Here is a 13,557-nt window from a genome sequence, read left to right as displayed (position 1 = left end):
GGCTTTTTAAATGTATTATAATTGAATTTCGGAAATCCTTTCGAAAACGAAGAAAAGCATCTTTGAAATTTTAAGTAATACCCTAAAGCAAGATAGTTAATTGATTCTATGCTAAAAATTAATCAACTTTTATTTAAAATATTTCTTTCTAAAATCATACAATCAAAATTTATGAGTTTAGAGATGTAGAGTTTGTACTTTGTATACATAGAGTATTTATTAAATTTAAACCAGTTTGACAATTATTGACAAAAGTATTGATAAATAGAATTAAAAATATATATTTGGAGAAATTTTTCGTAAATTAAATTCAAAAGCTATAAATAGTTTTATAATACAAAAAGACAGAACGCTATTTATTAACTCTGATCTACGTCCACATCCATAAATTCTGTAAAATCATCGTCGTTCAGCATTTCCGCGATGTTTACTGGTGTCATTTTACTCTTTTTTGAAGGCGTTTGATAACTCGTTCTTTGATCCTTTCTCAAAGGTGTGCCAGTTGTATCTGTATTTCTCGTAGGTGTAACATATTTATCTTTTCTCTTTGGCGTCCCAGCAAATTCTGTATTTCTAGAAGGTGTAGGATATTTATCGCTTCTCCTTGAAGACAGGCTTCCAGGAGTTCCAACCGTACTTTGAGAAAATTTCTCTTTATTATCCATATCTGCAAATAAAATGTTATAGAATGCGAAAATGTTGAAACGTTTCTTTTCCTAAGAAAAAAATTTTCCTCCTTTCGTACCTTTACCATCATCGTCTTCGGTTAAAATTGCACGACTTTCAGCAAAGTATGCATTTGGATGTAGGAGTGGTTTACTTGCTGGTTTATTGTGCACAACTTCAAAATACTTGGCACATGCTAAGTGATATTGTCCATCTTTAGCCAAGTCCAATATTTCGGTCATATCTAAAATAAATCAATATAAAATTTAAACGTAAGAGAACATTTCCAGGGTTTTTACAACAGTAACAAAATCAATGATCTTACTGGAGGCGAATACACCGCAGCTAGTTAACTTTTGGCAAAGCGAATCGCGATCCATATGTCTGAAAGGACATCCGTGGTACTCTCCGGGCCCGACAGAGCTAGATATAATTTTTTGACAACCGTACGGAGTGTAATTCGTTCGCTTTCCCTCTTTACCGAAATAGTGCCTAATGGAGTACGCATATTGTCTTTCAAATGCAACCCCGTCTGTCTTTTTTGAGAATGCATCTCTCCAAAAACGAAGAGCATCTTCTAAAGTCACACCTATACCTTTCAGGAATAACCCATACTGCATACGCCCCGAGTTCTTTAAATGGTTGTTGGCGTACAGCGCCTCGTGAAGTGTTCTCATACATAACGGAAATGACGTTTTCGACAACTGAAATTTTAGAATAGATTTCGAATAAGATGAGCTTGTGAGAAAATACAATTTCTAAAATAATAATTGATTTTTACATCATTCAGTTTGTCGATGGGCGTGGCTGTGGTTGACCACACAACACGTGCCATTCCAGAGAAGGCTGAAGGAAGACCTGTTAAGTATTTGGTCAATCTTTCATCATCAGATATATTATCGAACAGAATTCTTGCACTCTGCAAAATAGAGAAGTTAATTGAATGTGATTTTTAATCTTCTTTTGAAACTGATCAAAATGACATGTACCTCTAATCCTGTAATTAGATTTTCTTTAAAATAGGAAACAAACACGGAGCTTATGTCCATATGAGTGATATACGCCATCCCAGCTTTGAGGTACACTTTACGTCCTCTGACCAAGTCAATGACTTTCTCGAAAGGCACTTTATAAATGTCGGCGATATCAATATTTGTAACTTTCCCGCATGATAAACTGAGCTCCTCTTTCAGCTCAGATTTCTCATCTGGTGAAATCTAAAGAAACATTAATGATCAGATAATAACACATACGTTACATTATAATATCTCTTAAGTAAATAAGTGTAATAAAACGTACGGGCACGCAATTCAGGTTGTTGATACTCAACAGGTGCTCAATGCCCTTCTTATCTAACGAGCTAAATCTCAATTTGAAGAATTCCACTTCCTGATTGACAAACCACTTGGTTTGCTCGACGTCGTGGCAATACACCAGTCTCAAAATAAAATGCGATATGTGATCTTTTCTCCTGGTCTGTGAATGCTCCTCCGACTGCGGATTGGATCCATCGGCATACAGCAGATTCGCATAGTACTTCAGTCCGTCGGATTTTAGAGAATCACAAAAGGCTTTTTTGCGTTCCTCGAGCGTTTTCAGATCGCCTCTGCAATTCGTCGTCTCCACCAACCGTAACGCTGCAACAAAATTGATCGTGTACATCAACAAATTGGGTAATTTTTTTAAACCAGGGGTTCCAGGTTTTTGACACAAATCTCCTCACACCTTCCTCTTTGTCTTTATGTTCAAATCACTTTATTAATCTTTCTAATGAATTTGTACAGAGACAAAGAGGGTCCTGGAAGGTTACCTTTCAACCTATCGAATCCCAGTTCCTGAAACTCCTCCAGCGACATTTCACCGACCGGGGGCACATCGTACATCTGTATGTCGTGAGGATAATCGTTACTGAGCCCACTCGCGTCCGCGACGGCCGTGTAACGCCGGCGTGCCTTGTATTCCATCCTCCAATCTACGATGATCTACTTCTGGCTGCACAGCGAAGCTGAAGGCTGAAGGTAAACAATGTAAACATGAAATGCGCGCACGTGGAGAACGCTGCGCGTTACGTAGCGTTTGTTATCTCCCGATCTTCGCGATACATCGGCTACGCGCGACGAACAACGGGAAATGCAAGAAAGCAAAATAATTCCATGAGTGATGAAAATCACTCCCGCATGCACCTCCACGCCATGACACTGATGCTTTCCCGCTGTTTCCCGCCCTTTTCCCCCGCCACGTGACACGTGGTCGCCCACGTGACTCAAGAATCTGTCATTTAAATAGAATATTCAAAAGACAATCAATCAATAATCAGTCATTTGGATATTTCTTCCTGAATCTTTTCATTCTTGAGAGATTAGTGATTTGTACTTATATTTTCGAGTGGGATTTGTTTTTAATATTCTTTTATCGACAGTGCAAATAGTGAGCCTTGTGTAGTAGACGCTAGATGTTGCCTCACAACTCGTTATCGTCGCTATTCAACCTTTTTTCTTTCCGTTTTTCATTTCTACGTACATACATACAATGATACGCTTTTTCATAATCACCTTCTGTTGATCATGCTAAAAAAGCTACGCATAAATAATGTTCATTATACGACGATACGTTTATTGCATGTCTAAAGCCCCTTGCACAATAGGCGATAGCGATAGCAATATTATAGCGACAGCGACAAAGTTGCTGACAAAGCTACAGCTTTGTCGACACCTTTGTCACTGTCGCATCGCTATCGCTATCGCCTATTGTGCAAGGGGCTTAATGTTTATTTAGTTTATTATGCATCGATAAATTGTAATAAATACAGAACTGAAGTATGTTTGTAGCTGAAATCTTCCTCTCAAATTGTGATCTTTATTTCGCGTCGGCGTGGTTTTTTTTTATAATTTTATAATAAGTATTAATTACAATTTAAAAATTGTTATGTTTTCCATTACATACTTTTCTCGAGCCTCTGTATGCCGAATTTAACACAGGAAACGCTTATTTAAGAAAGAACTTTATTTTATAAAACACAAATGAATTGTTCGGCAAACATTGTTAGGATGTCGTTATACGATAAACAACAGTGACAAGAAGTACTAACAAAATGTTTTTAGACATTATATTAATGCTATTGAGCCTTTCCTATTTTACAATTTTGGGAGAAATGAACATTTTATAATAATGTCTTTACTAAAACAATCGATTCTACTCTACTTTCTTTCTCTTCTCGAAATGCAGAGATGCATCAATTAAGAGATTTAGTCTCCGTTGCTTCGCTTTTTTTTATGACTTTTTAAAATCATAAATGGAAAGTTCGAAATATAGCACGGCTAAGATGGACAGATCCAAAAACACACGCATGTCTTGCTTTATTTTGACGTGCTCCATCCGCCAACGAGTCTGCGCGCTGCAGGAGATTTCTGTTTGGCTTTTCCCGGCAGCGACGGATACACCTATTCCCGTCAGTCACGTGGTGAGCTTTCGCGGGTAAGGATCGCGTTCCCTTGTCGGCCTTTTTTTTCTCGGTGATGTAAAAAAAACTAACACCTAGAGAGAAAGAGAGAGAAAGGGAGAGAAGAAGCATTTGGATTCGTCACGGTTCAAGGTGCATTTTCAAGATCGTCGCCAAAGGTAATTGTTCCTGTCGAAATCTCGATCGAAATTGTCATATTAAATGCGGCTGAAAATTTTTACTTATTTAAGTATATATTTACGATATTCAATTGCTCTGGCAACGAGGAAGGAGTTGTCAAAATCGAAATTTTGTCATTCGAATTTCTTCTGTCAATCATCATCGAGTTAATTTGTGACATAAAGAGTAAATTCGATTGTAAGATAACTCGTCACACTTGACATAAGTGCATTATTAATTTGAAAGGCGAGAACATACTGCGAAAGTAGAGATATACGGTCGATATCGTGCAACATAGAGTTTACATTTGGAATCTACCGCAGTCTCAATGCTCAGGGAACGCAGTCTTAATGTTCAATGATACTTCGTTACTGTATTAAATAATGCAATATGCATCGATGCTCACCTGACGACGGTGACATATTCTACCTCGTGCGACTTCTTGCGGATCGACATAGAAAATCTACAGAAAAAAGCAGGGTTGTCGACTTGTCGCTATACTCTTTACTTCTATTAACATACTGTTTTGGATCTGGAATGCTCGTTGAACGTTTGTATTCTCCGAGTTTTTCATTCTATTCGCAGAAAATTTAGTTTTACATGAATTTCACGCTCGTTTAAACACTGTTAAATATCAAAGGATGAAATTTAAACCAATACTTTTTGAGTTAAACAACATTTTGTTCTTTTTAATAACTATCATGTGCGTCGAAATTTATTATTTTAACTCCATTGGTTTAGTTAAATTAACAATGTTTAAATTACATTAATGACATATTCAGTAGGAGCAATGGTGATCTATAAGAATGGTTAAAAACTACTCAAATTATATTCAATTTGTATAATTTTTAATCACACCTACTTTAATTTTTTGCATTATACAATTATAACTTTGAGTGACGTAATTTCTTTCTTGTGATTGCATAAATGTATAATGCAAGAAATTAAAGTAGATTATATCTTATCTATTACATATTTTATTTTCCAAGTCTAATCTCTTAATTAGACGCAGTTGGAATTTTAAGAACAACCGTGTGTAACCTTTAGCGAGAAATTTTCGTAATGTTGTGCTCCATCAGAAACTAGATAAAAGCGTTCGCGTGTCAGGCAAAAATTAATATCATATAATAACTTAGTGCATACACACAAACTGTACAAACGAGCGATTTTCATTTATTTTCGATGAGTTTCGCAAATCTATTCGAAGACGGGAGATTGGGCTTCACTTACAAGTTTCCGAACGCACTCCCAGGGGGTTGATAGATGATTTTCATATTTCCGGAAGTAGGGCGCTATTTACTTCTCTTAGAAGCGTAAAGGAGAATATCTGAGCTCACGGTCTCTCGGGACGGCGGTGGTTTATCTCGAAAGATGAAATTTTAAAGAGTCGGAAACCTCTTGTAATGAAGTAGACTAGCCAACTGTTATGCTTGAAACTTGAAACAACGACTTTGTTTCGCCAAATCTTAATCTCTTTAAAGAAATCTTTGAAGAAGTTTCTTGGGCGCTTAACGTTTTCTAATTGTAAAATGCAAATTTATACACAATCGTATTTTAATATTTGCTTTAGCGTACATTAAAAAGTATAAATATTCATAGCTCGTTACATTTTTGCATATTATTATATAAATTATGAATGAAATCATGATGTGTAATGTCGATTTATGGCACGGTTCAATCCTCTCATCAATTGTAATTAATTGATTGAATTTAATTGAGCGGAAAATTTGCGGTAATAAACTGCGGCACAGAAGTTTGTAAAACATTTAAATGTATGATGTCACGCAGGCGTTATCAATTAGATTAATCGGCAAGTTTTCGTTCACGCGCAATAACCGCAATTCGCGTGATGCATAGTACATTGATATGGCTCATTATTTTTTATAACATACGGTTAATATATCTAACATACGATACTGCAGAACAATATGCAGTTACAAAATGCAATCTTTAACGAAGCAATTGTGGTTTTTCAATTTCTTCGTTGGCAGGATATTTGCGGACTGAGGATGAAAAGTAAGCAAATGTCCCCGGTCGGTGTAATCTCGGCGATATTACCACAATAAAACCTCTCTTTTCTATCGAAACACAAAATCGTTTTTTTACACGGGCTAGATAACATCGGCTCGAATTCAACGCGAGCGAAAAGAATTAAGCAAATAAAAACTTCTCCTTTGCGTTCACTCCGTGTGTGTTTCTCTGGGGTACCGTCATGCGATGTGTTTATTGCGACTACTCCATCAAAGGGTAAATTTCCGCGCGACTTTCCCTCTTTTATTTATATGCCCAAAACTCTTTGAGTTCTCCAATTTGTATATTCATGAGTGCTCTTCTATTAGAATATAAAATTGGTAAAATTACTCTCTCACAAACCAACAGATTGAAAAATAGTTCATTACAGATAATATTATATAATTAGTTAAGTTAGGAAAGTGTACGTGTTAAACATTTATTGTAAAATCGAAGTTCCTAGTAATGATATCGAAGGAAATCACTGTTTAAACAATTTCACATCTTAAACATTCTGCAAACACGGTAGCTAATTCTCAAGTTTAGGTATCATTAAAGTTAGATTAGTTTCAACTTTAGGCAAATAATTCAGTCCATAAACCGCAGACGTGTGCGAGATATTTTGGTGCATCGTCGGGAAACTTGATGACGCAATGTGGGTGGACAGGATATTTGATGCGCGCGATCCTTTGTGGTGATCCTCGATTGAGATTAACGAACCTGACCGGTGAAACCCTAAGGGTCTTGTGACCCATCGATTGGCCCGGAATTTCCCCACGCGACATGTGAAAGGATAAATCTCTCGGGGACGTGGAAGCTACAAAGAGAAATACATAATAATATTAAAAAATGTAAATAAAAGATTTTTTATTCTACTACAACACAGTGTTTTTTGAGAGTACAAATATATAATAGTATATGTATAGATATATGTGCTTCTATACTATACGGAGGCTTAGAGGGCGAAAGAAAAATAAAGCTAATATTTCGTGTAATCGCGGCATTAGGTAAGTTTTTCCCCTCGCCTCTTTCGCGCGACCGTTCATGGGTGAAATGTAGCTACATTTCACGGTATCCGCTTCACTTTGATACCGAAGTCCCTTTGTGGGATCTGAGTCGTTGTTAATAACTGTAAAGCGCGCGGCGTTCTATAGGGAATTTGCCAGGTTGAAACTTCGCGATGCTCGCTCGCGGAAACTTCACCGGTCGCTAGGCGAAGAGATATTGAACCCTGTGTCTCATAAAAAATGGACTCCAACCGCAATTTCGCGGAACAGACACAGCGCCAGCCACTTTCGATCAGCCGTCGAGAGAGACAATGTTATGAGCCCGGCTACTATGACCAATGACGTAGAAACGTTCGATTTTTCCGGGGAAATAAGGGCGTTTCAGGCAAGGGTTGAGACCGGTCATACTTCAGTGAAGATTTCGATGCCGCAAACTTGACTATAATATCATCGACATAATCGTGTCGATATAAACGCAAATGTTGAAATAAAATGTACGTTTATACCTTTGTTGCACCGAGAATTGAAAATGATGAGAATTTCTTTCAATGGATTCGTATCACAACTAATTTTATCTTCATAATCATCGATCGTCATAATTATTATTCTACAGCTGCAATAGAGATTCGAGTCATAATTTTCTCAAGCTGCATCTTGATATCGTCAGAAATTAATTTCTTCTCAGTTTTTATCGGCGATCACGCCGGTGAAATTGTTCGGAAATTAAATTGCATTTAAGAGCAGGTAGTTTATGCCGAGAAAGAAATCTTGGTGAATGGAAGGTTTTTAAAGCGGTCGTGATATTGAATATTACTGGTTTCAACTTTACTATACATACTTTATTTTTGTTATTTCCGTTTATTAATTTATACAAGAATTACAACGCGCATAAAAATTGAGGTAATTTCTTATAAAGTTTTCAGCTTATAAATATTTTTTAACCAGGTCTACCTCTGACAAATCTATTTATAAACGTATCATACATATACTTTAATAATATGAATAGATTTAATAACATATTAAAAACATATTAAAAATATACAAAAATCTATATATATTTGGTTCGTCATTGATCGCTATATAGCCGCAGAGAATATTACTAACTGCAATAAAAAGAATTATTACAAAATGCGCATGTGTCAAATTAAATTTTCATAAATATTTGATTTATTACATCGATGACACTTATTCTTTCGATGCCGACTTAGGCCAATCGATCAGTCATCGATTGCTTTGAAATAATAAATGTCGCAACGGATTGTTTACGCGGATATGCAGCACGTCTATGATCGAACGTCTATGCTGTCCTATCTTTACATACTTGTACTCGTTCGAGGGATTAAGTTTATTTTACGCCGGAATTCAGCAAATCTCCGTCGTGGAGATAGCGTGGAAGCAATTCGATCGGTTATGCGGACATTAATCTCACTTATTTTCTCGAATCTTTTCTGATGGCAACGTTTATATATAAAATGGAGAGGAATGAATGCGCGTTACCTTCATAGTGGATAAAAATGAACGACATTTCCATCGTATTGCACCTCGCTCTTTTGGTCAAACGAGAATTCTACGAGAAAATATTATCGCTGGATTCGCGTGTAACTCAAAAATACAACTTTTCCACCTTTCTTCCCGCGTGACAGATATAACGAGCTTTAAAGAATTATTGGCGTTTGGACTTGCGTCTTCCGAACTACGGCAGGCAGCTGCTCGATGAAGGCCAAGTTTGTTTTCACAAATTCTAAAGAAACCGCGTGTTTCACGTCGCTTCAGATTCGTTAATGGCATTCCCAAGCAAAAAGATGGAAGGCACAAGTAAAGTGGAAACCACTAAAAATGCCTTTTCCCGTAACGTAAAGTTTGTTAGTGTCTCCGAAGATAACCACATTGGTTCGGCTAGTGCAACGTCGTGATAATTATGAGCGAAATTTTCCAATCTAAAATTAAATACACGCAAGCCTCTTAGTCATCCTTTAGTGATATTATTCCTTAATAAAGGAGAATATAATACCAAAAACTTAGGCGCAAGAAATCTCTATATAATAAAATATTGTCTCTAAATAAATCATTATAATATTGTGATTGGTTTTTATTTGATATTAATCGTGAGTAAATTTCTTATATCATTACTTTTTAAAAAATACAATTTACGATTTTCATTACATCAGATTATCTTATGAAATGTACGACAGCTTGTGGCAAAAGATTTACGCTGTAAAAAAACTTTGACGCAGCTTTACGCAAATGGATAAGATGGAACGTTACTTTGATAAGCGAAGTTTTCAGAATAGCTAGCGGCTCTACTATAATAACAAAAAGAAGAAGAAGAGAGGCAAAAGAGAATCGTGAATGAATTTACGTTGCTCGCGTTGCTACTTAAATTCACTGTCGACGAGTCTAAATGGTTTTAATGTTTACGTTACAACAGAATCATACCATTTTAATTTCGTCTGTTTTTCAGCCTCATAACCTTTTCCCCTATGAGAGGGATTATTATTAGCCTTTGTTGCTTGGCCTAGTAACGTATAGAGATACATATTACAGTCAACGTGTTCAATCTCGCGTTTCATACCTGTATTATGCCTTTACCGTGAAATACATGAATAAAAATAGACTCTTTGATCCAATTACTAATGCAAATACTAATGCTTGTGCTAGTTTATAAGACTCTCGTTATGATAAAATAAAAGCGAGCTAAAATTCGGAATCTATTTGTTCTTTTTTTGTAACTCAGCGATTCCGTGCTATAATTAATGCCTCAATTCATATCTTCTCGCAATTAATTACTCACGCGGATCATTCGTAATTATATTGTATACCCGCTCCATTTTGAGAGCGAGATCGCACGTAAATGCAAAATCACAAATTCAATCATCACAAGATCCAGTCAAGTCCGGTATATCTTCTTCCGATCAAATCGAATTATCTTCATTTTCGTTATCTCCGGGCATAGATTAACTGCAAGACCCCGCGCGTAAGTTCCACATCGACGGTAGATTTCATGGCATCGATTCTTCTTTCCCCTTCCCCTTCTCCGGCACGTTCGCATCGGCTCTGATTGAAATGATTTAATTACGAACACACACGCGCAGGAAGAATTCTATTAATTATTGCCTTAATCTGTGAATGCCGATTTAATAACAGATATTATTTAGCGCTATAAAAGGTTCTTTTTTTCCAAGAAAATCCTTTTCCGTCGTATCATTAAGAGTGAATCTTCGTCCTTGTAAGGGTGAATGCAGTCTGGCCTAGTAGGGACCAAAAAAAAAAAAATGCAAAGTATGTCCAAGGCGTAATTCGTTTCCATCAATTACTGTCTACCGTGACTTCTCCGTCTACTTTGCCTGTCCGTCTTCAATAAAAAAGTCACCAGTCTTAAACACAATGTAATTCTTCCCCTAGTACCCGTAACTTTTTACGCTTCGCTGGTGATGTTAGATATCCATTAATCGTTCACTATATTGCACATTTATCGAAGTCGTATAGAGTTTCGCTCCCTGATATGATACTCTCAATAGATTGGATCGATTTTTAAATAAAAACTATTTTTATTTATAGCCATAAATGCCAGGTGTCTATAAAAAAAGGTCTTCGTAATACATGCGATTGTGTAAAAAGGATTCACGATACATAAAGATTTTCCTTTTGATCAATAAAGGTTCAATATTGAGTGTGTCGATCGTCTCTCGACGCGCCGCGAAATTGATCCAGCCGATTAATTATGCAGAAATGCTAACACGAATGGACAGTTGAAAGATTTGCATCTAGGCGAGTTCCGCAATTTCCTCGCAGCTTCGGCAGTATCGATCTCTTGAATGTGCTGCTGACGATACCTCTCAGATCATTCGATAAAGTAGACTCAGTCGAGTTCCCTCAGTATTTTCGTTAGCTTTTGACGAGGGCAGCCAATTTGGTAACCCCGCGTGATTTTGGCACAAACAGGATGCATATGGCTCACAGATACGATAGACATATAGAACTGTAAAAGAAAGCAAAAACATTCTGGAATCAAACTATTACACAGGAAATGTCAGTAAAACGTGAGGCTCGTCGGCGCACATAGGATCGCAAGTTTGAAAAGGCGAGAATAGAGTTTGATGCAAATATTGATGTTTCCTTCAAGGCGACGGAATTTCAATAGCCATTTTCATGAAAACGCCGAGAGGCCATACATACATTAGTGAGTTAATGTAATAGAGAAATAACTGTATTTTAAATCTTCTTCGTTGTAGTTTCCCTTATTTCGGCGTTACATATATTCCTCGGTAAAAGCATGAGACTTTATCAATATTATCACATTATATTGTCTCTTTCAATATTGTCACAATAATGTGTTGTCGACATTTGTTTTCCTCCGTTAAATCGCATTTTCTTTACAAACAAGTACATATTGAAAACTTCCTCTATACATTCTGATTCACAATAATGCGTGCGCAGTCAAGAAATACGTGTCTCACAAAGTAGATACAGAAAAAGAAAAAATTATCTCTCGTAAATGTCTTCGGTGATATTTTCTCGGTAAATCGAATTGGAGTAGTCCGAGATAAAATCGTTCTCGCGCGAAAACGTGTTACGAGATATGAGAGGTGACGCGAAGAGACACTTCCATGGAAAGGATCTCAAACTCTCGCGGGTTTTCCGTTGACCAGCCGAATAGGATAGAAAAAGAATTATATGTGCGTATCATAAACGCCGTTTCATCCAAACGCTTTTCGCGAATCTTTTCCTCTGCTTCGCGGCCACTCGGGGCAGTCATTTCCTGAAATGGCTTCTTTCTTGAAATTGAAAAGAAAAACGTAGTTTCTTCGGACCGCTCGCTATCTCCTCTCGTTCTATATCCGTAAACAAACCGATGCAATGAAAGATATAACGGTAACGTAATCGCGGTACGGTTCAACGCGGATTCTCCTCGCGATATCTATCCGAGGGAGTATGAAGGTCCGTATCGCGTTTCTCGGAAGAATATGAATACTCGCATTACATTTGCATTTGAAATATTTCGTGCGTAAAAATAAAGTATTAATTAAATTCGATAAATTTCACTAGAGTTTTGTTCAGCGTGACATTCCGGATAGAATGTCAGACATGAAAATAGCGCTTTCCCTCGAGTTTAAATCAGTAATTAGTTACTCGATATGGCGCCGAAAATAAAATCGGAAACTTTAAGACGAATAAGGCTAATGACGTTTTTAGCAGTATCTAAATAAAAAAATTATCCATTGTTTTTAATCATAAGATATGTTCCGCCTTCGACATTATTAAAGAATGAGAGCACATACGATTAAATGTAATCACATGGATTTTATATAACGTCGAATATCACACACATTTTCGTGTTACATGAAGATACGATGTGTTAGATTTATAATTATAGATGGATTTGCAAAGTCTCGGAAGGAAATCTTTTGTGAACAACGCGATAAATAAGTACCGTTGAAATAGCGCATGCTTACATAGATATTTGAGAAAGTGCAATCGTGTATCGCTTTTGAAGCTTCCCTTCCTGCTGAACAGCATTTTCTTCACAAACAATATATGTGCTCTTAAAAATTACATATCTTCGATATATCCTTTATATTCTATTTATGTTTACTACGTAGTCTTTCATTTTATATATATTTCTATTGCGAAGGGGCAAAGTTTACAAAAGAACTAAACTGATACATGAATGCTATTCACTAAATTATTACCACAAAAACAGATGATCGTATAGAACACGTTATGCACTGCGCTTCGTTGTGCTTGAAATAACAACTTTAGTATCATATTACATCACTGTTGGAAAACTCGGAGTAATTTCGTTTTGCCCGACATTCGTGAAACTGCAGCTTTATAGTTTTGTATATGTAACTATACAAATCTCTTTCAATGTTATTTAACTGGAATAGCTGTTGTGTGTTTAATTACAACATGAATGCGAGGAAACGCTCTTTTGACGTCAATCATCTCGTATTCATCTTACATTTGCAATAAGCAAAACCAAAACAGAAATTATTAGAGATACAAAACGCTGAGATCAGAAAAAAATTATTTTGAATAAAATTAAGCTCTATTTTATCTTAAAAAGAAAAAAAAATTAAATTCTATATTTTTAAATTTTTTGAAATTTTAGAATAATCAATTTCTTTTCCTGATTTTGATTGATTTACGGTGAATCGATTTGCTTGAAAATTACATTATTATTTCCGTACACTGCAAAGTTGTAAGAGTTCCTAGATGGCTGTATGTTTCCCATGGGTCGGAACAGTGTTTGTA

At 36.3% G+C, this 13,557-nt stretch overlaps 2 protein-coding genes across 3 annotated transcripts in view; one reads left to right on the top strand and one right to left on the bottom strand.

Annotated features, from left to right (window-relative positions):
- Positions 1–191: 191 nt before the first annotated feature.
- Positions 192–3,282, bottom strand: LOC139815668 (DNA primase large subunit). Its single transcript, XM_071782733.1, has 7 exons — positions 2,477–3,282; positions 1,966–2,303; positions 1,656–1,883; positions 1,448–1,585; positions 992–1,370; positions 746–910; positions 192–667 (listed from the first exon to the last, which is right to left on the bottom strand). The coding sequence occupies exons 1-7, from the start codon at positions 2,628–2,630 to the stop codon at positions 360–362; spliced, it is 1,710 nt and encodes a 569-aa protein (XP_071638834.1). The 5' UTR covers positions 2,631–3,282; the 3' UTR covers positions 192–359.
- Positions 2,544–13,557, top strand: part of LOC139815669 (uncharacterized) — a 28,814-nt gene continuing 17,800 nt past the window's right edge. The window contains exon 1 of one of the 2 annotated variants that reach the window (XM_071782735.1): positions 2,544–2,684. The gene's annotated coding sequence lies outside the window, so the exon portion shown is untranslated. Of the gene's footprint in view, positions 2,685–4,113; positions 4,285–13,557 lie in introns of those variants that run through there. The other variant, XM_071782734.1, reaches the window with a different exon arrangement.

This window comes from Temnothorax longispinosus, chromosome 7, assembly GCF_030848805.1.
Source record: "Temnothorax longispinosus isolate EJ_2023e chromosome 7, Tlon_JGU_v1, whole genome shotgun sequence".
Taxonomy (NCBI): Eukaryota; Metazoa; Arthropoda; class Insecta; order Hymenoptera; family Formicidae; genus Temnothorax; species Temnothorax longispinosus.
This window is presented reverse-complemented; position numbering and strand designations above follow the sequence as displayed.

Excerpts from the sequence above, each read along its gene's own strand:
- LOC139815668 (XM_071782733.1), bottom strand. The coding sequence starts at position 2,630 with ATGGAATACAAGGCACGCCGGCGTTACACGGCCGTCGCGGACGCGAGT. Across the intron at positions 1,884-1,965 it reads ACAACCTGAATTGCGTGCCC|ATTTCACCAGATGAGAAATC; the intron begins GTACGTTTTATT and ends ATGTTTCTTTAG. Across the intron at positions 911-991 it reads CTGCGGTGTATTCGCCTCCA|ATATGACCGAAATATTGGAC; the intron begins GTAAGATCATTG and ends GATTTATTTTAG.